The 24644-nt window shown below is 33.0% G+C and overlaps 2 protein-coding genes and 1 long non-coding RNA gene across 5 annotated transcripts; 1 reads left to right on the plus strand and 2 right to left on the minus strand.

The window, feature by feature from the left end:
- Positions 1 to 3042: 3042 nt before the first annotated feature.
- On the minus strand, positions 3043 to 8176 carry LOC145796874 (uncharacterized). The gene is made up of 3 exons (XR_014337522.1): positions 7947 to 8176; positions 4406 to 4492; positions 3043 to 3312 (listed from the first exon to the last, which is right to left on the minus strand). It is a non-coding gene; the product is annotated as an uncharacterized LOC145796874 (long non-coding RNA).
- Positions 8177 to 16651: 8475 nt separating this feature from the next.
- On the plus strand, positions 16652 to 18305 carry LOC145797664 (cullin-1-like). The gene is made up of 4 exons (XM_082885063.1): positions 16652 to 16738; positions 17422 to 17583; positions 17717 to 17860; positions 17951 to 18305. Exons 1-4 carry the CDS (start codon positions 16652 to 16654, stop codon positions 18128 to 18130), a joined length of 573 nt encoding a protein of 190 aa, XP_082741189.1. The 3' UTR covers positions 18131 to 18305.
- Positions 18306 to 22243: 3938 nt separating this feature from the next.
- Positions 22244 to 24380, minus strand: LOC145788786 (transcription factor bHLH118-like). 3 transcript variants are annotated; one of them, XM_082882406.1, is made up of 3 exons: positions 23756 to 24230; positions 23146 to 23475; positions 22244 to 22445 (listed from the first exon to the last, which is right to left on the minus strand). In XM_082882406.1, the coding sequence occupies exons 1-3, from the start codon at positions 24053 to 24055 to the stop codon at positions 22401 to 22403; spliced, it is 675 nt and encodes a 224-aa protein (XP_082738532.1). In that variant the 5' UTR covers positions 24056 to 24230; the 3' UTR covers positions 22244 to 22400. The 3 variants fall into 3 exon arrangements, with proteins under 3 accessions (XP_082738532.1, XP_082738531.1, XP_082738533.1); XM_082882405.1 differs by lacking the exon at positions 22244 to 22445 and adding an exon at positions 22447 to 22934 and having other exon boundaries at positions 23756 to 24380; XM_082882407.1 differs by lacking the exon at positions 22244 to 22445 and adding an exon at positions 22447 to 22944 and having other exon boundaries at positions 23756 to 24190.
- Between the last annotated feature and the right edge of the window lie 264 nt (positions 24381 to 24644).

The following is a 24644-nucleotide window of genomic DNA, read 5'->3' on the forward strand; positions in this document are numbered from 1 at the left end:
GGTAATAAACCCATCAATGTTTCTTTCCATATTCACTACATGTTGGTGCCATATCCCTTGCGAAGTTCGAAGTACTCGTTGATCCCGTATTTTTCTTTTTAAAAGATTCCTTCTTTGAGAAAAAGCCTTGCTTCTTACTTTTCCATTCAGACTTTTATTATGATTTGTAATGTTAGTTTCAGACATTAGGGCTTGGTTCAATACATCAACGTAAGTGGGTAGTTTCAACACATTAACTCTCTCTAAAATTGCATTTCGGAGTCCACCTTCGAATTTTCTTGTTTTTTTGTAATCGTTGTCAACCATATGTGGTGCAAATCTAGCCAACTCTATGAATTTTGCCTCATACTCAGCTATTGTCATGTTACCTTGCTTGAGTCCCTCAAACTTGGACACTTTTCGATCACGGATACACTGCGAAAAATATTTCTCATAGAAAATTTTAAGAAAGTGTGCCCAATCAATCCCCTTATTGTATTCTCGGATTAGCATCCACCATCTTCTTACCTCATCCACTAGAGTGAATGTGGCCAACTGAACCTTTTGTGCCTTAGCACACAAAAATATCTAAAATAATTTCTTGATTCCAAGGATCTAAACTTCAGCTTTTAATGGGTCTACTCCTCCATAGAATAGCAGTGGTTTCATCTTCTTAAATTCTTTAGTGAGGGCAATTATACAGTCATCAACCTGATGATCTTACACAGACAGTACTGGCATTGAAGATGGAGGCGGAGGTTGTGGTTGTTGCCATTGTTGTTGTTGTCTCAGAATTTTTGCCATATCTTGCATCATTCTCTTCGTTCTGTCTAATCGAGCAGTGGAGGATTCTTCTATTTTTTTGGCTCTTGCTCTCACCATTATCTATATAAACTTGCACTATAACAAAAACAAAATATTGCTCATACATGTAGGCACAACAATTCATATCTCATATATTCACATATTCTCAATGCACTCAAGTGTGTTCTTATCAAATGAATGCGCCTTATGTCTTTTCTAGACACCTTAACACTCAATTGGACAAGTGTGCAAGTTATTAACTCATGCTCTGATACCACTCTGTCATGACCTAATAAACTCACCCCTAGAGATTTAAGCCATGACCGGCCAGTAAGCCCAAATTACCCAGTCTCAAAAGACAGAATTTCAAAATTTATTTAATTATATGGGGCCAGAAGTGGAAGTAAAACTATAAAATTTGTCCAATGAGCTTGTGCATAAATGACATGAACAAAAAATTTTGTACATTAATAATAACTCACATCCGTACATAAATAGGAAATTTCACATGTCTAAGATCATACGTATGTTAACAATATACAAACCAAAACTTATATACAGATGTGGTCAAGCTTGACTAATAAGAGAAAACAAAAGGTTAAAAACAAAAGTCTCGATCGTGTGGCGTTCCATAACTGACTCCACAAAATTTGGTAGTCCTTCACAGGTTCACTAGGGCTGGACATCTCACTGCTCACCTACATACATATGAATACGGAGTGAGCGAAAGTCCAGTGAATAATATCAAAGTAAAGAGGTTAATGAATGCAATTCGTATTAAATAAAATAATACTTATAATTTAATCATTTGGAATGCCCTTCCCATTCATATTTGATTCAAATAGATCATAACAAAGCAAAATGATCTCGGCTCCAATCCATTGTAATTACAACATACCAAAGGAAACAAAACAACCTTAGGTCCATTATTTACGAAACGACCTTAACTCAATTCTTGTATTTAATCACATAAACCTCCTGAATTCACATATTAAATGACTTGAACTCATGACTTAGGGTTCAAAAGCTTATATAAAGTTTTCAATTGAGCTCAATTTAGCAAGTTCTTGAGCTTTTACTTCACAATATACAAGCCTCTTAGCAAATTCTTGGTTAAATTATACAAATAGTCATCGTAGTTTACATGATGTGTCAATTTGGTCACTGTTATTTTAATTTTCTCGATTTTCCCCTTTAATTTAACGGATTGTGTCATTTTAATCCAATAAATAACTGTGGTTAAGTTTGGTGAATGAAAAGTCAAACTATGTGTTAATTTGGTTCCTGTAGTTTACACAATGTGTTAATTTGGTCTCTGTCAAAATTGAGTAAATTAAAACAACATAAACCATATTAATACATTATGTAAACTATAGAGACCAAATTGACACATTCTATAAACTTTTCGTCCACCAAACTTAACAACCGTAATTTATTAGACTAAAATGACACAATCTGTTAAATTAAGGGGAAAAATTGAGCAAATTGAAACAATATGGACCAAATTGATACATCGAGTAAACTACAGGGACCATTTACATAATTTATCCCAAATTCTTCAAGTTCATGCTCTTCTCTCTCTAAAACTTGAGTGTTCTCTCTCTCTCTCACTACTAAAAAAAATACTTTTTGCGACCGCCATAAACCGTCGCAAATAATAAAAAACAGTCGCAAAAGACTTTTTGCGACGGCCCATGCGACGGCAAATGGGGGTCGCGAATATGGGGGTGGCAAATACTTTTTGCGACGGCAAAGCAACGGTCGCAAATTATTTGCGACCACCTAAACTACTTATGGCGACCCCTGTTTTGCCGTCGCAAAAAACAAAGAAAAATACTAACATGATCTTTGGCGACCATCTTGTTACAGTCGCAAAAAATTAAAAATAAAAATAAAAATAAATAAATAAATAAACAAATTAGACAAATCAAACCCACAGCTAACCTCTAGATATTCTTCCTATTTTCGTCAAATATTAAAGCTTGAACAAAATAAAAACAAAAAATGTCACAATTAAACAATTACTTTTAATATGTGAAACTTTTTTTCATCATATTCCAGTTGGGGTAATATCTGTCAAAACACTTCCAGTATACAATACTACTAATAGAACTTATAAAAGGCATGTCAATGAAGCACAAGCATTTCAAAGCCCAAATGATGAACTAAAGGTTTAAGATCTAACACGAGGCCTTTAAAGGACTGGGAACATCATTGTGAGAAGACATAAAAATGCAATCAAGTAAAGACAACCAAACATGCAGAACTAAGCTTCTTATGGAGCTCATCCAATTCCGATTGATAGCATGAGAAACCACATGTGTTAACAGCATTAAAATCCACAAGCAAAAATAAAGGTGAATAACCAGTAGCAACAATAATTCTTTGTTCTCACATGATAAAAAAATCTTATTCCAATCTCTAATCAGAGTAAGAGGGGAAGGGGAATGGAGGCAGGATAAGACAAATCATTGCTTACTTCTAATATCCATACTACCCTTGTTTTTTACCGGTCATACCTGCAACCACCTGCAAAGATGCAATCCGAATAATCAAATTAGTTAAAATTACCCGTGCACAAAATTCTTCCATCAGGTACATATATATTTGAAGTAGTACATAAAATGCCCGTAACGTAAAAAATCACTTTCGAAATGTTGAAATGCATAAAAAAAAAACCTTAGGGGTAAAGTACATGGTTTTTATAGGGGAAGAATCCTAGTAATTTTTCTAGGCAAGACATCAAAAAGGAGCCCAAAACTCCAGTTATCAAGGTCTAGAGAAAGCAGCTGGGAAGCACTAGGGAAAACTCCAATTTGTGCATATTATGCCAAAGGTTAAACTCCAACAATTTCGCGGAAAGTCATCTGATGGACTTGTCTACCAAAACTAGGCATTACTATTAAATACAGCATGTGATAATGTTCTCCATCACCATGACATGCTAATAAATGACAAATCAATAGATAAAAAGCCTCTGCAAAATAGATGTGGTTCAATATGTATCCTTTACAGCATTAAAAAAGAAAGTTAATTTTTAATCCACTTAAAGCTCTATCACCGATATGCAAGATCATCTAAACACACTGATCATACAGCCTCCACGTAACAGAGTTGGTCAATACCATGTGAATATTTTCTTCCTTTCATTTAAGCATCACAATTAATTAACAAAGGTACTACTCTGATTGGTTTCCTTGACAAAAAGCTTTAAAAAAAAAATTTGGCTCACAAGAACGTTCCCTCATGCCTAGTTCTTCACCTATCATTCTTCCCCACATAATACAATCACAAATGGTGTGACTGTTATACAATTGCACTGCCAAAGGAAGGAGCCGAATTAGAACAGTGAACAGCTTGATGAGTATTCTGTCATCACACATACACTTACAAGTTACGAGTCCCAATTATAATAATAAGCCCTAAAGCAATAAATTTTTCATCCTTGCAAAGTCATTAGAACTTCAAATGATCTAACAAAGTAGCACCAGGCAAAATTAATTCAATAGATCACCACCATAATCAATGGCATGCAAATTTAGAACCACGTAATACATAAAACAAAAGAATAAGACATTCACCAAAAACTTCACTTCATGTAATTGATATGCTATTTTTTTACCATCTGGCCAACTGCAGTAGTAACAACTGCAGGCATGTTTCCGAAACGCAACCCATCAAACTCAATCACTCCAGATTGCTGAATTATCTGAAATAACAAAATAAAAGGGTAGTTAGATACCAACAAGCATAAATCATAGGCACTAACAATCCACAAGGTTGCAATCCACCTGTAAAGTTTACATTCCTACATTGCAGAAAACATCAGTGCCATTTTTTTAGAGTTATACCCTGCTAAGTTATGCTGAGTAATCCTCAGGGCATCCCAACAACAAAAGATTCTCAGGACAGTGCCAAAGCATAAACTTAAAGCTCATCATTAGTGCTTCCTTTTCTAAGATGGACAGTTGATAATATGAAAGCTTATTACAAAAAGGAAACAGAATAGATATGAACAATGGCCACGTTCAATAACAAAGACATTTGATTTTATGTCAAGTTCTTTTTTTATTTATTTATAAAACTTATAAGTGGCAAATGCCGAAAGCCATCCAACTATAATAACAATCCAAAGTGTCATCGCATTGACATGAATCCTAATTTGACAATTCCATCATGTCGAGCATCCTTTTGGCAAGCATGAGATTCTATAACCATGACTCAACGTCTGAAAACAAAACACGAAGAGTTTTCAAAGAATTTCTCTAGACCCAAAAAAGTGAGAGAACGACCACTTTACTATTATGCTACTATATATGTAAGTCATTGACTCCCTTTTACTGTATATATCTCCCATCTCCTTCCACTCCCTCTTTGTAGAAAATCCTTAAATGGTCAATCTACCGACAACAAATAGAAAGGGAAATAATAAATTAACCACATCAAGCGAAATAATATAGTAGAGTGGCATACCTATTCATTTTCTTTTGAAGCTTGCTGCCCACTAGATGCATCTGACACCTACAATATGTTAGTATAATGTGTTAATAATTTCCATATGTATATATGCAAATTGATAAAACGTAAAATTCGTCAATTTGTAAGTATTGCACCTCTCTCAAGAAAATCTTTATGAAGCTCTACACTTGATAATAAAAACAACACATAAACATATAACATGCTAAACATATGTTAAAGTTTGAAGATTTAATCAAATCTTATGGCTCTACACTTATTCAAGTTTTAATTCAGCATAGATCAATTAAAATCTAATAGTAGGCATCCAATATGACAAGGATTGTAAACATGCATATGTACTTGCTGCCCCAGAATAGCCTAAATTCAGCCCCCGAAACTCTTACATGTTGAGAACTAATAGACCCTAACCTCTTCCCCAACCCTTAGCCCTTTGATTTAACAATAATACCTAATTGCTGCTATGCTCTCAAACTACTAGTTGTAAAAAGATCAATCGTTTAGAAATTAGAACCCCAAATCCACAACTTTTTGTCTTGCTTTTAAACTGTAAAACAAATCATAAGGTTGCTGTACTCGGAGTATTCAAAGATTTCCTACATTAATATCTTTTATATTCTACAAAAACAAACATTAATTAAAAAATCAAAAGCACACCTCACATAATACTCAAACATTTATAACTCTACAAAATTCCACTATGGCCATTGAATTTAATTATTTTATTTTCAGCAAACTCACTTGCATTTTTTCTCACTTTACAGCAGGGAAGGAAAAAATCACCTTTGACTGTATTAGTGGCAAAATTTCAAGTAGAAATCTAAGATGAATTTTTAGGTGAATTTGTGAATGAACAATTATAATATACTTTAGAAACATTTCTTTACAAGCATTTATAAAATCCAGCCCCATAATTAGAATTTTATCAGATTATTCAATAACAAATACAAAATACTATCTTCTTATAAATTTCAAATGCATTTGAAGTAAAAAATCTCAGAAATTCCTGGGGCAAATCTTTTAATTTCTTAGATGGCAAACACATCTTTCACCTCTAATCAAAAAGCTCTATGACAATTTACTGAGGCCACTTCATTAGATTCTTTGAAAAAGGCCGATTGATACAATTTATAGACTAAAAAATAAAAAATCCACCAATTGGCACATATTATGAAATGTATCACCAGCAACTTACTTACCCTCTAAAACAGGTTTCAAGTCAAAGCATGCCCATGAAAATGCATAATTAGTATTAATTCAGCATAGATCAATTAAAATCTAATAGTAGGCATCCAATAGACACAACCCAATTAGCAAGTCAGAGTAGAAAACTAATCAATCACATTCAAAATACGTTCACATACAAGTACATATGGCTCTACACTTATTCAAGTTTTAACAGTGAGTGACCCCCAAAATCTAGCAAAATAAAAGGCCTGACTGAAGGCACAAATGTATTATTAGGTGATCCAACTCCTGAAAATCAGATTTGCATAAATCACTTGCATACAGAACTATAAAACAAATCAGATCATGCAGTCACCCAAGAAATCATGCAATCAAATAACTACATAAATCACTTGCATACAGAACTATCAGTAGTTAAATAACAAAGATCAGGAAAAAAACATGTTTAATGTGTAACTATATATATATATAGATCAGGAGATATGCATAAATATATTGTTTGTTAAAATGAGTGCCTTTGAAGCTACTTCAAGGATCTGTAAAGAGCCACATGTCCATGCACAAAGGAGTCAGACATCTCCTCTAATAGTGTAGTAGTGTAATGGCTCAACTAAACCACCAACAAAACCCATAGCTTAAACTTGAAGATATTTAATTATAGAGAAGGTGGATCTGTGCTGCAATAATATCAGTATCTGCCCAATGAAAGATTGAGATCAACAAAGTCAAATCTGTTCTTCATTTCCAACTCAATAAAATAAATAATAAAAAAACCGGAGTTATGATTCTTTCTAGAACAGGGCCTGTGTATGAAAAAAATAGGACCTAGTGCACATGATTATTTCTAGAACAGGGCTTGTGAATGAAAAAAATAGGACGATAACAAATTCAACATTTAGATGACAAAGACGATGATAACAATAATGATGGCCTCATTTGGTGTAACTTTTTATAATCCAAAAGTTAATAATCAAAACACAAAAGTTAAAACAACCCTCCTAATTTCCCCATACTAAACTTTCTACAGCTATTTTCATCTCATTACAGTATGCATAAGTTGCAACAAATACCGACAGATTTTGAAGAGAAAAAATCACAAGCAGCCTCAAATAAGTTGCACCAAACAAACCATAAAATTGATTTCATAAATTCAAATTAGAATTCCAGAATTTGATCCACAAACAGTGAATACAAGCAGACAATGAAATTCAAATCTAGGTTGTAATTCGGATTCAAACAAACTAAAAATATGAGCTCTTTATGGATTTATAATGTCATATACAAATCTATTTGTAATGTCATATCTATGGGATTAATTCAAACAAATCTAGGTTAATTCCAGAATTTTACTGTAACTCTATGGGATTGATTTTCATTACTGTAACCTAGATTTGTTTTGTATTCAAATCTAAATGTAGAAAAAAATCATTTCAGAGCACACTTGATTTCTCGGATCATTACAGAGAACGTTGAATCGATAAAGATGTGTTTAGGCTTACCGATTATGAAATCTTCAACAGTAGTGGACTTGAGAAAGTTGAATCGATCGACAGATTCGAGCGAGAGATTCGAGCGAGAGAGGCAGTGAGATTTGAGCGAGAGTCGAGCGAGAGACAGATTTTGAGAGGGAGAGAGAGAGAGCCCAGATTTGGGAAATAAGAAAAAAAAAGGGGGGGATTGAGAGGGAGAGAGAGAGTCAGGAAAATGAGACGTTTTATTTATTTTTATTTTTGTAAGAACACGATTGGATCAGGCAAATGAGATGTTTGATGTCTAAAAATGATTTTTTGCGACCGTTAAATAATCAGTCGCAAAAAAATAGACGCAAAAAGTCTTATTTCTAGTAGTGTCTAAAGCTCTCTTTCTCAGATTTTTTTAGTGTAGAATGAGGCTAATCACCTCAATTAACATATATATAGGCTTGATTCATCTAATGCACTAAATAGGGATTAAGCTAGTTAATTGGGCTTAAGGCTTAATCAAACAAAACTAGTTAAATTGATTTAATTTAATTAATTTAGATTGAATAAAATTTTAATCAACCTTATTATTAGACAAAATTATGCCATTCATAATAAACCAATTAATTTCGGTTTCTGACGTCATATGACATAATAAACAAAAAATTTTGGTCGGCAAAAGTGGTCGACAAATGTGTGAATTCTTGTAGTGCATCAATTTCATGTTATAACATAAATCACAACAGATATTTCTATGATTAACAGATATGCATCCAAAAATCATAATAATACAAAATTAAAGAATTAAAAGTATATTACGTGATGGGATTGTTACACTTAACGTGCACAAATTTGTTCTTCTGATGTTATCATTAGCATTCTGATTATTGTCAGCCGTAGTCTCAGCTATGATCTGATCTTGTTGGTTGGTGTGTTCTTGGTGTGGAGCAGAGAAGATTTGGGACCAAAGATCATCAAACTTTGGTTTAAAAGGAGTAGAGATGATCTGGGGGACCATAGATCTTCAATTTTGGTATAACAATTACCTTGCAGAAAAAGACAAATTCAAGCTTCATTTAAGTTCTGTATGATAATAGTTATTAATAAAAAAAAGTGGTATGACTGGTTGGGGATTAAAAATATAACAATTAATACTGATGTGACACAATTTAATAGTAGAACTGGACTCTTCAATCAACAACCAGATTAAAATGAAACTAAACTCATAATTTTAATTTTGACTTTATGTTCCATGACCTTAATGGATTTCATACATTTATGAGAGGCAATTTATTGACAAGTTAATTGGCTACATTTTTTCACCTACTTAAATATGGATCGTTCACGCAACACGCGCGCGCGCACCAAAAAAAATTTTTTGTTTGCCTCAAAATACTTTTTATATTAAAACAAGGAATTAAAAGAGTTCATTAGTCAAGTACTTGAGGGTGGTTGGGAGGAAAGGGTGGGCCGTCGGACGTGTTGGTGGCACTGATCGGAAGTGGATGTGAGGGGGCTATGATTAGGGTTTTAAATGTAAGAGATAGGATAGATTTGGAATTAAGGCGAGTGTTGGAAAGAAAAAAAAAATCAAAGGCCCTGTTTAGGACGATTTTCAAACAAGTTTTCTATTCTCACATTTGAATATGATGTTTGAATAGGTATGTGAAATTAATTTTCCACAATTCTACAGAAAACTTTGTTTGAGAGTGCGATTTTCAATTTTTTTTTTTCGAAATTTAGCCTAACCGATAGATCCACTGGACCTCCCACCAGTCGTCTGGCCGGTTGACCAGTACAGTGCAATTTTTTTTTTTGGCAATTGATATGTTAATTTTTATATATTCCAAAAAAATATTTTTCGAATTTTTTAAAATTTTTTATGTAGTTTAGTAGAATTTTGAGTTCTATGTTTGGTTATGAGTTATAATTTTTTGTATCAAATATCAAATGTCACATCAAAAATTATCCACTCAATTCAAAATTCTTTTCAAAACTCTTTTCACCAAACAAATTTTCCACACTCAAATCATAATTTCAAAACTCACAAACTCAAAATACAACTCATACTCTCAAATCATAATTACAAAGCTCTACCAAACGCAACCAAAATATTTAGGTCTCGTTTGGAAATAAATTATTTTAGTTGACTATTTAGTTTTTTTGGTTATTTTAGTTTAGCTAAAAAAATTACGTTTGAGATGGTAGTTGATTTTTTTATAGTTGATTTGATGATTATAAGAGAATAAGTAAAATGATTATGGATTGGATATGACATTTTATTTTATTAGCTATTTTAACTTATTTTGTTTTTATTATTTATTTTAGCCAAATAGCCTCTAGCCAAACAGGTTCCAAAAAGGGTGGTGACCAAAGAAAAAAAGATGGGGTTATTCAGCAATATTCAATTTGAAATGATCCATTCCCTTTAAAATGAACCATTTCTCATTGACATAAAGTGAAAAATTAAAAGGTAAAATTAATACAATTAGTAAAACATAGACCAAATCGATACTAAAGATAAATTCCAGAGACGATATGTATAATTTACATTTTTTTTTTTTTATAATTCTCCATTAATGCAGTCCATATGAATATCACTGGAACGTCGGTCTATTTCATCCACTTCTTCATCAGTTATAAATTGGCTAAACTAGAAAGGAGTAGATTAAAGTAATTAAAGTCCTATAGATGATACCTTTTGTATATAGACTCATTTTCACAAGCCTAAAGTCCTTAATTTTGGCCTATGACGTTTGCATGCTTGAAGTCGAATTAAACCAAGCAAATTACAGCTTTATTCCATTCCATTACCCTTCTTAATTCATGATGATTGGATCCCACATTTAATTTAATTAGTTACTTTAAGTAACTTTCTTAGATGACTTTAATCAAAAGAAAAAAAATAAATAAATATAACTTAGTTTTCTACTTCAAAAAGAGATTTGTGGACAATGAGGGGATTTGCCATTGGAGTGGAGAGCATCAATGCCTCCAATCTTTCACACTTAAAATATATGTCATCATTTTTTTTTTTGATCGGCAAAAGAGAAATATTATTGATGGAAAAAAAAATAACAAGATGATCCTTACATCAGTAAAGAAGAGGGTGCAAAAAGCATCACAGTGAAACGTTTAGATCCCAACTAGGTTGGCACCACAACGCACACCAAATCATCTGCTAGCACGCACTCAAGGCTCCAAGTTGGTGAGAAACCAACAAACAGAGCGGAAAAAAAAACAACAAAACACTCCACAAACAACCACACCACAGAGAGCCTAAGGGACCACCAGAATCACACAACAGCAGCCCATAGACCAGCAGAATCACAAACAGCAGCCCATAGACCAGATCTGGAAATGGAGAAGCAGGACGACCTAGCAGAGAACCAAGTAGACCAGCAGCAAACCACTGGGCCATACCTAATGCAAAATTGGGAAGCATAAACAGTAGATGCACCCCCACCCCCCATAACACATATAGCAGCAGTTGGGAGAGGTTGGAGAATCCACCTTTCAGACCACAGCCACTCAGATCACAGCTAGAAGAGGATAGAGCACAAATAAGAAGTTGCAGCCAGCCACAGCAGTTGAGATCACAGCAACTCGGATCATAGCAGTTGGGAGAGGTTAGATGAGTCCAAAACGAACCCATCTAGCATTGCCTGCTGCTGCTAGTTGGCCAGAGGCAGAACAATCAGGCAGATTACAGCAGCAAAAATCCCACTGCTGGAGCAATAGATCAACTGGCGGAATACACCCCGAACACCCACATCACCACAGCAGCTTATTAAGGCCCCCATCAGATAGGCTACTTCTGATCACTGCACTCTTCTCTGCCTCTAGGCAACCCAGAACATCGGTTCGGAATCCTCCACATCTTCAGGCTATTGATATTATTTACCCCAATTTGCTCACCAATGTGGACCATAAAACCCCCAACAATACCACCAAGTCAGCCACAATGTAATGCATGCCTTACCTGATCCAAATTGGCCACCACATCATGCACTGAGTAATGGAACTCGCTAGAGGTTGCAGTAATCCACAGTGCAACTCTAGTTTTAATTAGCTCACAAACCTCCTCCAATATAGGTTGTTTTTTATTAAAGATACACTCGTTTCGAAGCCTCCACACAGACCACAGTGCTGCCAAAGGAATTGCCTCCCAGATTTTCTGTTCAAACTTTCTCCATTTGTACCCTCTCCACCAATCTAATAGCCCTTTGGGCTTTTCAGGTATCACCCAAATCAAACCCCACCAATTCAGCAAATTTGTCCAGATCCTCCAAACAAAGGGGCACTGCACCAGAACATGACACCCTGATTCCACCTCACAGCTGCAAAAAACACAGTTCAGTTGAGCCTCATCACTAAGACACCTCACTCTTTGGAGGAAAGCTCTTGATTTGATTCGACCCTTCCAAGCGAGCCAACCAAAAAACTGAACTTTTGGTGGAGAAATATTATTCCAAATCAACCTTGATGTCTCCAAGCACTGCTCTACACATCTTCTATTATACATTGAATTAACTGTAAACACACCTGAAGATGACGCCTTCCAAGCCAATGCATCAGCTTTTTCTGATAAAGACGGGTCATATGAAAACAAAATGGACTGTAGTCTTTCCATCTCAACCTCCTCCCAAACTCTCAGATTCCTTCTGAAACTCAACTTCCATTCAGATAAGCCATTTCTTTTATCCATCATCTGCTTAAGAGTGACCTCTTTTTCTACTGACAACTCAAATAATCGAGGAAAATCATCCTTCAAACATTTGTAGGAAGCCCAACTATCCTCCCAAAATCTAGCCCTCATACCATTCCCTACTTGAATGACAGAATTATCCATAAAGAAGCAAAATAGGTTAGAATTGCTGTGCTCCAACCTGAGAATATCACTCCAGACTCTTGAACATTGGGCACTGCTACCAGAATCTGGTCTCCACCTACCTCCAGAGCTGCCATATTTACTAAATATATGTCATCATATCTTTCTTCTTTTGTTTAATCTAATCCTCTACTTAATAATACTACTGACAAAGCATATGGTACTTGGGTATATCACTGTTGATATGAATGGATTGTGCCCTATATCTTTTCTCTTTAAAATGAGATTGTGTTATGATTTTGGATCCAAAATTAAGTTATATACACATGTTAATAATGTTGAAATTTGAAATTTTAACAAAAGAAATGGAATGGTCCCAATCATAAAACGGTAAAGAGAAATAAAGAAATCGTATAGAATACAAAATATATCACTCTATTTGGTTTCAGTTTTTACAATTTACTTTTCAGAAAATTTTACTTTTTCGTTTTTCGTATTTTTTTTTAAATTATTTTCACTGATTTTTTTTAATATTTTAAGAATTTTTATTTTTATTTTTAGACACAGCTAACATAAATACACTTAAAAAATATAATATTTATGAAAAAAATATTTTAAAAAATTCATTAAATACTATATATTTTTCATATTTTTTGTGTATTTATTAATTTTTTGAAATATTTTTTTATAAATATTTTACTATTTAGATACATCTAAGTAATGTGCATCTAAAAAAGTAAAAAAAAATGTTTAAAATTTTAAAAATATTCATTCAAAAACAAAAAAAAATCAAAAAACAAAAAATTAATTTTCAAAAAAATTGAATTCAGAAAACTGAAACCAAATTTATTTTGGCAAAATATGTCGTGCAATTATCTTCTATCGTATTTTTTTATTTTTATTTTTTCTCATGATTTTTGATTTTTTCAATTGTTCACCCTGATCTCATAAACTGGCATGGTGACTTTGAAAGTTTCATAAATTGATCATTTGAATAATTAACTTGAGTAAAATTGTTGACTCCCAACTCAATCATTTAAATAATTAACTTTAGTTTACTTTTATATATATATATATATATATATAAATATTATTTACAGAATCATATGTTGCTTAGGATATTATTGCTCTATGCACTTGGATGATGACCATACAGATTGGTCACTTATCTTCTTTTAATTTGGATCTTTGTATGGTTTGTCATTTTGATCATTCTAAAACAAGGAATTTAACTACTTTGTTTAAAGTAAGGGTTTATTACACTTTATACCCCTAAAGTATAAAGAGCTTTGTGATAGGGTCTATTATTAAGTCCTTAAAATATTTAAATTAAACTTATTTAGTCCTTGAAAGAATTACAAAAATAAAATATAATCTCACAAATATCATAAATTAGTAAAAGATCCTATCTAGTTAAAATTTTTACTATTAAATTTTTATTCTGTTTTTGAAAAGTGGGCACTAGCTATTATGATGAATTTTCTTTATAACCGTTTGGGGACTTACCTTTTTAGTCAAAAAGTCAAAAAGTTATCATTTTAACCAAAAAGCCAACAACTCATACCAAAAAGTCAAAGATTCTCTTTTGTCTCTACTTTTTGCACATCTTTTCGTAATTAGCCAAAAAGTCATCCCAAACATATAAGTTTTTTTTACCTACCTTTTTAGCCAAATAGCCAAAAAATTACTAAATTAGCATGTTCCCAAACGAGGCCTAAGGACAAGAGTAATTATTTATAGTATTTTTTTACTTATCTTCTAAAATGGCTATGTGCGTTTGTCTTTATCTAGTATTATATGTTAGATTTCGTTTATAATTTCTAGTTAATTGCTTTTATGTTTTTCACTAAGTTATTTTTATAATTTAATTAATATATTATTTTTTCTATTATTATTTGCAACGAAATGTTATTTTTTAAATTATATACTTATATTTCTTTAATATATCTAATACTCATATAATTTTATTGGCAAAATTGAAAAATCAGACTCTAATACTAATTTAATCAAACAATGAAATAAAATACTTTTTAAAGACAATAAAAATTTAAGATTGTTTTGCACTAAAATTTTAATTAGGTAAGGTCTTTTATTAATTTTTAATATTTATGGGCATATATTTTAATTTTATAATCTTTTTAGGAATTAAATAGGTTTGAATTAAAGATTTTAGGAACTTAATAGATTCAATCTATAGTTTACGGGCTAAATAGACTTTGATTCATAAACTTAAGGAAATTACTAAACTCAATTGATAGTTCAAGAACTAAATAGATAATTTGACAATAATTTAGAGATATAAAGTATGATAAACCCTTAAAATAACAATGCTGAAATTCTCTTTAGTACAGCAAAAGCAAGGGAAAAGAAATCAAATGACCACTACAATAAATTAAGGTTTTAGAGATAGAAAATCAAAGATGAAATCACTTCTTAAAGACAAAATTAGATATCAAACACTACAGGAAAAAAGAGATTTGATGGCGTTTTTTTAATGACGTTTTTTTAAACGTCACTTTTATTAACAATTAACGGCGTTTTTTAAACGTCGCTTATTCCTTTAATCAAAACGACACCGTTTTATAATAGGAGGCGTTTAAAGCGCCTCCAAATCCGTTAGCCTCACGCGCCTCTGCCTCCCTCTGTTTTGAAACCCTTATTTTGAAACCCTTATTTTGAATCTGAGATGTTATACGCACATCTCTCTCTCTCACTCACAGAGCCCATTTTGAAGCTGAGAATGATTGTTAAAGCCTTTTGTAAACCCTTATTTTGAATCCTCAAACCTTCAAATCGCGCCTCTCTCTTGCTCACCCCCAATTGCTTCTAAACCCTTGAGAGCGATTTCGATTCAGAGCTATTTTCTTTGAGATTCAGATTCATACAGGTTCATCTTTGAGATTCAGAGTGATTTCGATTTCATCTTAGAGCGATTTCGATTTTGAAGATCTCTCTCTCGATTTCAAAGCTCCACCGTCTCTCTCTCTCTCTCTCTAGATCTGATTTCATCTTTGGTTGTGCTTGATTTCTCAGAGATTCATCTGTGAGATTCAGAGATTCATATCGGTCTCAGAGATCTCAGAGTGATTTCGATTTTGAAGTTGTCTCTCTCGATTTCGAAGTTCCACCGCGACCACCATCTGCACCGCCACCACCATTTGCACCAGCGAGGTATTGCTTTCTTTCTCTCTCTCTCTCAAGCTCTTCCTTCCCGTCTCTTTCAATTTGGTTATTGAAATTTTTAGCAAGATACTACAAGTTTAATCAGGATTTGTGAAATGAAATGAATGTGCTCTAAGTATATTCTTGATGGTGAGTTGGTGACTGGAGGAGGAAACTTATGGTCCATTTCTAAGATGTTTTTAATCGACATGGAGAAGGTACAAGAATTTGTATATTTCTGTGAAGCTATCTATGAGGGGAATCCGAATTCACTATTAAGATTAGCTTACTATGAGATGATGCTTTGGATTAGAGTTAATAATGAAGATAAAATAACAGAGCTCTGTGATTATATTGCAACTAATGATGATGGTGACAAACCCAACTTTAAAGGTTTGTAATTTAGCAGATCTGTTTTATTGTTGTTTAGCTTGTTTAATAAGATCTTTTGTTATGTTTTTTCACAACATTGTATTGAAGGTCACCAGCGAAAGCTGGGTTCGGCTAGAACAGGTTTGTCGTTGATTTATTTCTTTCTCTATTTTCTGAAATAGTTTCTATGTGTTGATTTATTTCTTTCTCTATTTTCGGAAATAGTTTCTATGTGTGAAATGGTTTTGAAATGATTTATTTCGGTTCTGATATTCTTGCTTGCTTCTCATTGCTTAAGGAACTTGAAATTCATAGACTCTTTGTTATAAATACTAAAAAGACAAACCATGCCAGTAATAAAATACTAAAGAGACAAACCATGCGGAGGAGAAACTATAACAAACTTGGGTCAGATTGGCCTGAAGAGACAAACCATGACTCACAACGGATTAAGATCTTTGAACAAGTTGGACAATATCAATTAATTTTTGAAAAAAATATGGTACAATATGTGTTATCACAGCAGTTAGCACAAGAACCACCCGGTATCCCCAATTATAGCTGACTGCTAGTGGCATGCATTAAGTGATAAATTGTTTAGGTGTCTGATCAGCCATGTGTGTCACTTGGTGTCTCAACAATATCAATTAATTTTTCTTGTACTAGACAACAAGTATTTTTTTTATTTTTTATTTTTTATTTTTATGTCTTGTACGATAGTTTATCTATTAAACCATTATGTCTAACAGTTTTAGCGGTTAGCAGGTAAAGATTTTAATGCTTTGTGTCAATTTTAAATAAAAATTTTCAATTAGATACATATAAAACTGGTTGAGATATTAATAGGCTGTTTGTTTGTCAAGCCAATTTTCATAGAGATCTTGTCTATATTTATAAATTGGTTGCTTGGCCACATATGTGTATATATATATATTGATATCAACATATGTTTGCCTTTTCTATCATGTTTATTTCTATTTTGCTTTCGTGTATTAAAACCTTGCAACAAAGGTTAGATCAAATTAGGAGATATTAAACTGACATTGTGTCAGTGAAAAGTATTTATAAAAAAATAATCATATTATAAAAAAATAATCATATTATAAACCTTGCAAAAAATAATTGTTTTCATGCTTTGCTATTTTCCAGGTCACAGATTTGACTTTGGCAAGGGAAAATCAAACTAACTTTGAAGAGTACCTCAAAACCAATCCAGATGCAAGTCCTGGGATTGACCTGACTGTTACTGTCCTAACTAATGGCTTTTGGCCTAGTTACAAGTCTTTTGACCTCAACCTCCCAGCAGAAATGGCAATGCTTGTAGATTTTTATTCGCACACACATTGAAATTTTGAAATTGCTTCTTTTAATGTGAATTTATGTCATATGCTGTGTTGCCGAACATTCCCACTGACGTCATTCTATTTATTCACTTCTGCTCTAGGTTAAGTGTGTGGAAGTTTTCAGAGAATTCTATCGAACAAAAACAAAACACAGAAAACTTACATGGATTTATTCATTGGGTACTTGTAACCTCAATGGAAAATTTGAACCCAAAACTATGGAGCTAATTGTGACAACCTACCAGGTATTTTGTTGAAGAAACTTATTTTAATCTAATGCATGGATTTATGATTCTTAACGCAAAGGTTTGAGCTTTAGCATTTCATCAATACAGGCTTCTGTGCTGCTGCTTTTTAATGCCTCAGACAGATTGAGTTATCAGGAAATCATGACTCAATTAAACTTGACAGATGATGATGTTGTTAGGTTGCTCCATTCTCTTTCATGTGCAAAGTATAAGATTCTTAACAAAGAACCAAACAACAAAACAATCTCTCCAACAGATCCATATTAGTGTGCTTTCTATTCCTTTTTAATTTTTTTGGAGAAATTACACTTCTTGACCATTTTGATTTTAATTGATGTATTTAAAATCTGAATTGTTTCTATTCTTAGGTATGCAATGCATTGTTTTTTATTTTTAATTTTGTTTTCAAGCTTAGTTTATTTATTATTTTAATAAACATCAATTATTAGTTTTTGATAATTGTTTGACAGGTATTTTTTTTGTTCAACCATATTAAATTAGCACAATTTAAAAATTAAAAAAAAAAGGTTGTGGCGGCGTTTAAAAAACGTCACTATATCCCACTCTAACGGCTAGATTTTAAAATGTATAAATGTCTATGATGGCGTTTTCAAAAACGTCGCTAAATGTCCATAGTGACGTCATAATACAGTTAGGTAGGATATTTGGCGGCGTTTTTAAAAACGCCGTCTATACTAATATAACGACGTTTTTCAAACGCCATAAAGTTATAGCGACGGCCGCGTCGTCGGCGTTTGGTATTAAACGTCACAAAAAGAATTAGCGACGTTTTTAGTGCTTTTAGCGGCGTTTTTTAAACGCCGCTAAAAGTGGATTTTCCAGCAGTGAAACGTGCTATTTTTGTATTTTTAACAACAAAATTAGATATTTAGTAACAAAATACTATCCCCTTTTGGAACCAAAATTTTCATGTTTAAAAGTAAATCTTCTTCGGCAAAATTAGTTGTCCCTAAAACTGCAATTATTAAAATTATTAGCAACATTTTCGAAAATTTATGGCTAAAGGTCCCTTTTTTTTCTTTTTTCTTTTTTTTTTTTCATTTTTTCTCTAGTTCGGATGACTTTTTCCTAACGACTCAAATTACGGTTAGAATTGATCTCTAAAACCTTGTATGTCACTTTCCTCCTGGGATATATATATATATATATATGATGGGTACAACTTCTCTCTACTTTGTTACACCAAGGATCCTCTAGAGTGAAATTTTCCTAAAGTTTCCTAGAGTGCTACATTCCTCTAGAGTGAAATTTTTCTAAAGTTTCCTAGAGTGCTACATTGTGTGGTTGAGATTTACTGGTAAGTCACATCAGAAAAATTGATGTGACTTGCCAATAAATCTCAACCACACAATGTAGCACTCTAGGAAACTTTAGGAAAAAATTACTCTAGAGGATCCTTACTCACTTTGTTATCCTTTGTAATCAAATTGGATGGTATTGTTGAGTCGCGGTAGGCCTGACTCTATGCCTATTTTAATGATTCAAATCATGAATGTGTAAAGCTCGTCCAGTTCATCATCTCCTTAAAAAATTAAGTTGATCGAATATCAATAACTACTTGATCAGATTACATTTGTTTCAATGACAATTATGATTTTAAAAATAAATCATAGACACAAATGTAATTTAATCAATTAGCGATTGATTTCCGATTAATATGCTTTTTTGTACGGATGATATACTCAACAAGAACTACGCAATAAACAGTTTAGATTAACGAGATGGACTTAGAGTCATGTCCGCCAAGGCAAACAATAGCACCGGCTAATTCATTTCCAGGTGAGAGAGAAGCTATTCCCAATTTCTCTTATATGAAAGCAACACAATAATACCGTTCATTACCATTAGAGGGTAATTAAAGGATTATCGGATTATTACGTGTATTTATTCTCTAACTAATTATTATTTAATATGTCTCTTCATGTTTCTCAATCACTCAGCACAATACTTCACCCACTCACCTTCTCCACCAATCATAATATTATAAAATATCACGTGTTTATATTCTAAAATTACTGAATAATTACCCCAATTAAAATTCCAACGATTTAGATCAACTGATTTTATTAAACATTTATGACGATGTTATCGATGAGATCAATTACCATTCCATTGTAGATAAAACGTATGCAAGAAAATTGCCTCTAGTACATATTTATTTGATGACCAAGTGTCTGCATCAATTTAAACGCATTTCCGACTAATTTCGGGATTCACGCAAATTGGCCCCCCATGTGTTTGCGGGCAGGACCCCAAAAAATTAATAATACCTAATAAATGTTGAATATGAAATTTAAAGAGAGAAGACTTCCAACCCCAAGGTGTCCCCACTAGACTTGTGATAGATAAGCTTTGCTGAATACTTTTACATCAACTAGTGAATGCTGCTAATTGTTGGGGAAAAAATTAGTAAGGAAAATATTTGAAAATATTTCAGTGAAAAATTGAAAATATTTTGATTTTAGTGAAAAGTAACAAAAAAAGTTTATCCCCGTAAAAAATAATAATAATAATAATAAATAAATAAATGCTTCAGGTTTTTGAACAACTATTTTATATTTAAATGAAAAATTTGTTGGCAAACCAACTTGACTCAAGTGAAAAGTGTTTTCAAAAACGTTTATTGATGACCCTGATCTTTTGCAATCCCATTACGTAGCTCGAATTTTCTGTGGGGCGAGTGGCACGAAATCCCAAAACGACATTATTTTGGCTTCTTTTTTTTTTTCTTTTTTCTTTTCTTCATCCTTTCTGACTCACAGAAGAGAAGAAGAAAGAAGATAGAAGAGAAGAAAGAAGAAGAAGAAGAAAAAGAAAAAGAAAAAAGAAGAAGACAACATCATCATCACCAACATGTCATCATCAACATGTCATCATCAACAAATCAAACCCCCCCACACACACATATACACAGATCTGAAAAATCAAAAGCCACCCACAAATCATACCACTCCCCTATACACACATATATAGGTCTGGAAGCCAAATCGATGAAACACACACACAAAAGAAGAGGCGACGGCGGCGACAGAGTGGAAAAGGAAGAGGCGACGGCGGCGACAGAGTGAAAAAAGAAGAGGCGACGGCAGCGACGTCAACAGCGACAGAGTGGCAGGGGAAGATCGGCTCCCTTTCTCCCTTTCTCTCTCTTTCTTCTCTCTTCTCTCTCTTTTCTCCCTCTATTTCGTTTCACAAATAAAAGAGGAAAGGAAAAAAAAATTCAAAACGACGTCGTTTTGAATTCGGGCCATTCGAGCCTGAGGAGTTTCAAGCTCTCAAGCATTTCTATATCTTTTGGTAGCCAGGTCTTGCATCAGAATAGGTTGTGCTGCTGACCCTGATCTTTTGGTGGCCAGGGTGATTGTTTTTCATTTGTTGTTTCTGTGGTTGGTTTGCACACCAACTTGGGATGCTAGCAAATGATAGAATACATATTTTGGTATTAATTCAATTGAGATGATCATACGTGCTGTGATACTTTTTACATTCGCTTTTTTTTTATTGATGTGGTTGTATTGTATTATGTATTATGCTTTTCATCAATAAAATATATTTTTGTTGTTAAAAAAAAAAAGTCAACAAAAAGTGTTTCATATTTTCTTTTTTCTTTTATTTATTTATTTTTTAAAATCTTTTTTGTGTGCCCCCAAATTGTAAAGGATATCATGAATTTATTTTTGCTAACTTATATCAAAAGGTAGCTAAGGATCCTTGACAGCCAGCATTTCCATGTGCCACTGTCCTCAGGATAATTGGGCGGTCTTATAGGGTTGGTGATGATAGCTGTTTGTTTTATGTGGGCAGAGGAGATTCATAGAGGATTGATGTTTGTGATGGAAGCTGGCTGTCTATTTTCTGCTGTTTGTTTTTATTGGTTTGTAGTTGGTTACTCACCAATCTTTGATGGTGTGCTACCATATGATTAGGTGATCTTATCAATGTCAACTTAGTTGGAATCGATTTGTTTCGTTATCATGTTTTTTTGTACTTATCCCTTATCTTTATTGTTATACTATTATCTTGTTCATCAATAAAGTTATTCTTTTTTTTGCTGGAAAAAAAAAAAGAAAAAAAGAAAGGAATTCATCTCAACTGCTCGATAGACACTCGACACACAAAAAAAATTGATCATCCAATCCATGTATCAGTCATGCATGTTTCGGATTGTATCAAATACTACCACTAAAATAAAATAAAAAACCGAATATAAAACAATAATATTTTTTTAGTACTTAGGGATGTGATAATCAACTTATGGAATACCATATCACCAAAATTATAAACATATGAATCGGTTCATCTTTAATGAGTTCGCTTTTAAAATGCATAATAACGATGTGCATAATTGACATGTATAAGTTTAAATATCTCAAAATAAACAGAACTTCATTGATGACGATGAAGGGTACAAGATGTACACAAAGAAAAACATCAAAACATCAATAAATAAAAGAGGGTGCACAAAAAGAGGAGGGTACACACATTGGCATAGTTTACATAGAGAGTTTTATGAATCTCAAAAACCAAAACTAGCAAACTGGCAAGCATTGAACATTGGAATCTGCCATGAAGGAGTTCAAATATTAAACATAGAGAAGCTGTTAAATAGAAACCTACAGAATAAACATGCTTAACACAAACATTCCACCTCGAAATCATCCATACTCAAAAAAGTTGGTAACTTTTTTACATATTCACTCCAATTCTGCTACAAACACTGAAACCTATCATAGATCAGACACTGTATATGTATGAATAAATAAGATTTTACGAGGTTCGTTAGTTGAGTCCACTTTTATAAAATCTTATCCGTTCATACATATTATGTGTCCAATTTTGTGGCATTTTTTTTTGGGTTTGTAGACTTATTCTAGTGCCCAACACCAAGAAAACCAATAGATAACAAGAATCCGCAAGCAGATAAATCGCAACATCACCCAAACTAACTCCAAGCAATAAAGCTACTTGCAGATTTAAATCAACCATTGGTCACAACGTTGTATAACTTCTGTTGCAGCTCAGAGTCATTGAAGCACTTCGGATCAGTCACCTGAGGTAAACTACATATATAAAGCCTCAACTTTGCAATCAATGAATTATTTGCCTAAAGATCATGGTTTTAAATAACATATAGGGATACATAACTATACAATCATATATCAGCTGATATTTGATAGTATTGATTGATATATCAGTAAATATTGGTATCAACATTCCAGCACACACCAACTGATATTTAAAATGTAAAAAAAAATGCATACCTCACACTGGATAGTATGAATTAACTTGTCATTTACTTTGGTGGAAGCACAGGTAACAACATTAAGTCCTTCTTCAAGAAGAAATTCCATCACTCTTGATAGCTGCAATTTTTCTTCATTGAAGCCACTACTGAACACAATTTTCACTCCTCCCAAACAAGGGCATACTGTAAAGAAGTGACTTGAGTTTCCATCCCCGGAATATAAAGAATCCGGACTCGAAAACTTCTTCAGCTCATCTCTCTTGTGACGTAATTGTTGGATATTCTTTTCCAAATTTTTAATATAATTCACTGCCTCTTCCATGTGATCTGAAGTTGAACGCTTACCCTAAAATGAAACCCCATCAATACAACCCTAACTGCATAAAAATGTAAAACCCAGCTAGTACTTAGACAAACTGAATTTTTGTACATCGTAGTCCTTTTCTTTTCAAGTCAAAACATGCATTGTTGTGGCTCGGAATATTTTGTATAAATATTCTGCTTGTATAAATAATTTTCCTTTTGTTGCATAATCAAAGGAAATTGACAAAGCCTAGTAAATTTTACAAGATTTGTGTGTATATATATGAGGAAAGGAAAATAAGAAGGAAGTAGAGAGTGATCACCTTGATGTACTCAAGAGGCAGCTCGGATCGAAGGGAAGCATAAAGAGTACTCATTTCGCGTCTTCTTTTTCGTTCTATATCGCTACGGTTGATCTTCTTATCTTTGTCCACAACACCAGTACTTGTATGTTCAGAGTCTTGGGTAGTTGTCAAGTAGTTGGTAGCTGAAGAATTATTAACTCTTTCAAGTTCAAGAGAATCAAGACCAGAAAAGATCAGATCTTGATCGATACCGTGTTGTTGGTGGTGGGTAGTACAAGGGATCTGAGACAAATCATCGTTTTGATGGAAAGGAAACATTATAGAAAGCTTTGAGATTAAAGAAGAAGAAGAAGAAGAAGAAGAAGAAGAAGAAGAAATGTGGGTTAGTTAGGGTTTTGAGATCTTGAGATGGGCCTAGGATTCCAAGATTCTCTGCAATCTCTTCGTGGACAACTTGAGTTGAGAATTGATGTGATCACACCTGGCCCCTTTTAAAACTATTTTATGGCCGAAATACTTTTTTTAGGTAGAAACCCCACCCATTAAAGTTCACACCTGTATGAGAATTTTTATTAGCAGCATTGCAATAATGCCACTTTATTGGGTTCTTGTTTATTGGATGTGATTTAGGACCTTGAATCTAGATGATAATTTGAATTGCTATGTAAGGGTAATAAGAAAAGATACTTACACAGAAAAAGGATTTTTTTAAAAAATTATTCAGAATGTACAAATGTAGCTAAGATTTAATTGGTGTACTGTAAAAGTCATGTATATATAATAAATTGAGATCATATATTTATGTTTTCGGATGAAATTTTGAATAATTTTTAGCCGTAGTTACAAGAAAATCAATTACTTTGTAGAATAATAAAAAAAAAATACTAATTTAAAGGCCTGAATGAAG

Source organism: Camellia sinensis, chromosome 8, assembly GCF_055761805.1.
Source record: "Camellia sinensis isolate YWXY chromosome 8, ASM5576180v1, whole genome shotgun sequence".
In the NCBI taxonomy this organism is placed as follows: Eukaryota; Viridiplantae; Streptophyta; class Magnoliopsida; order Ericales; family Theaceae; genus Camellia; species Camellia sinensis.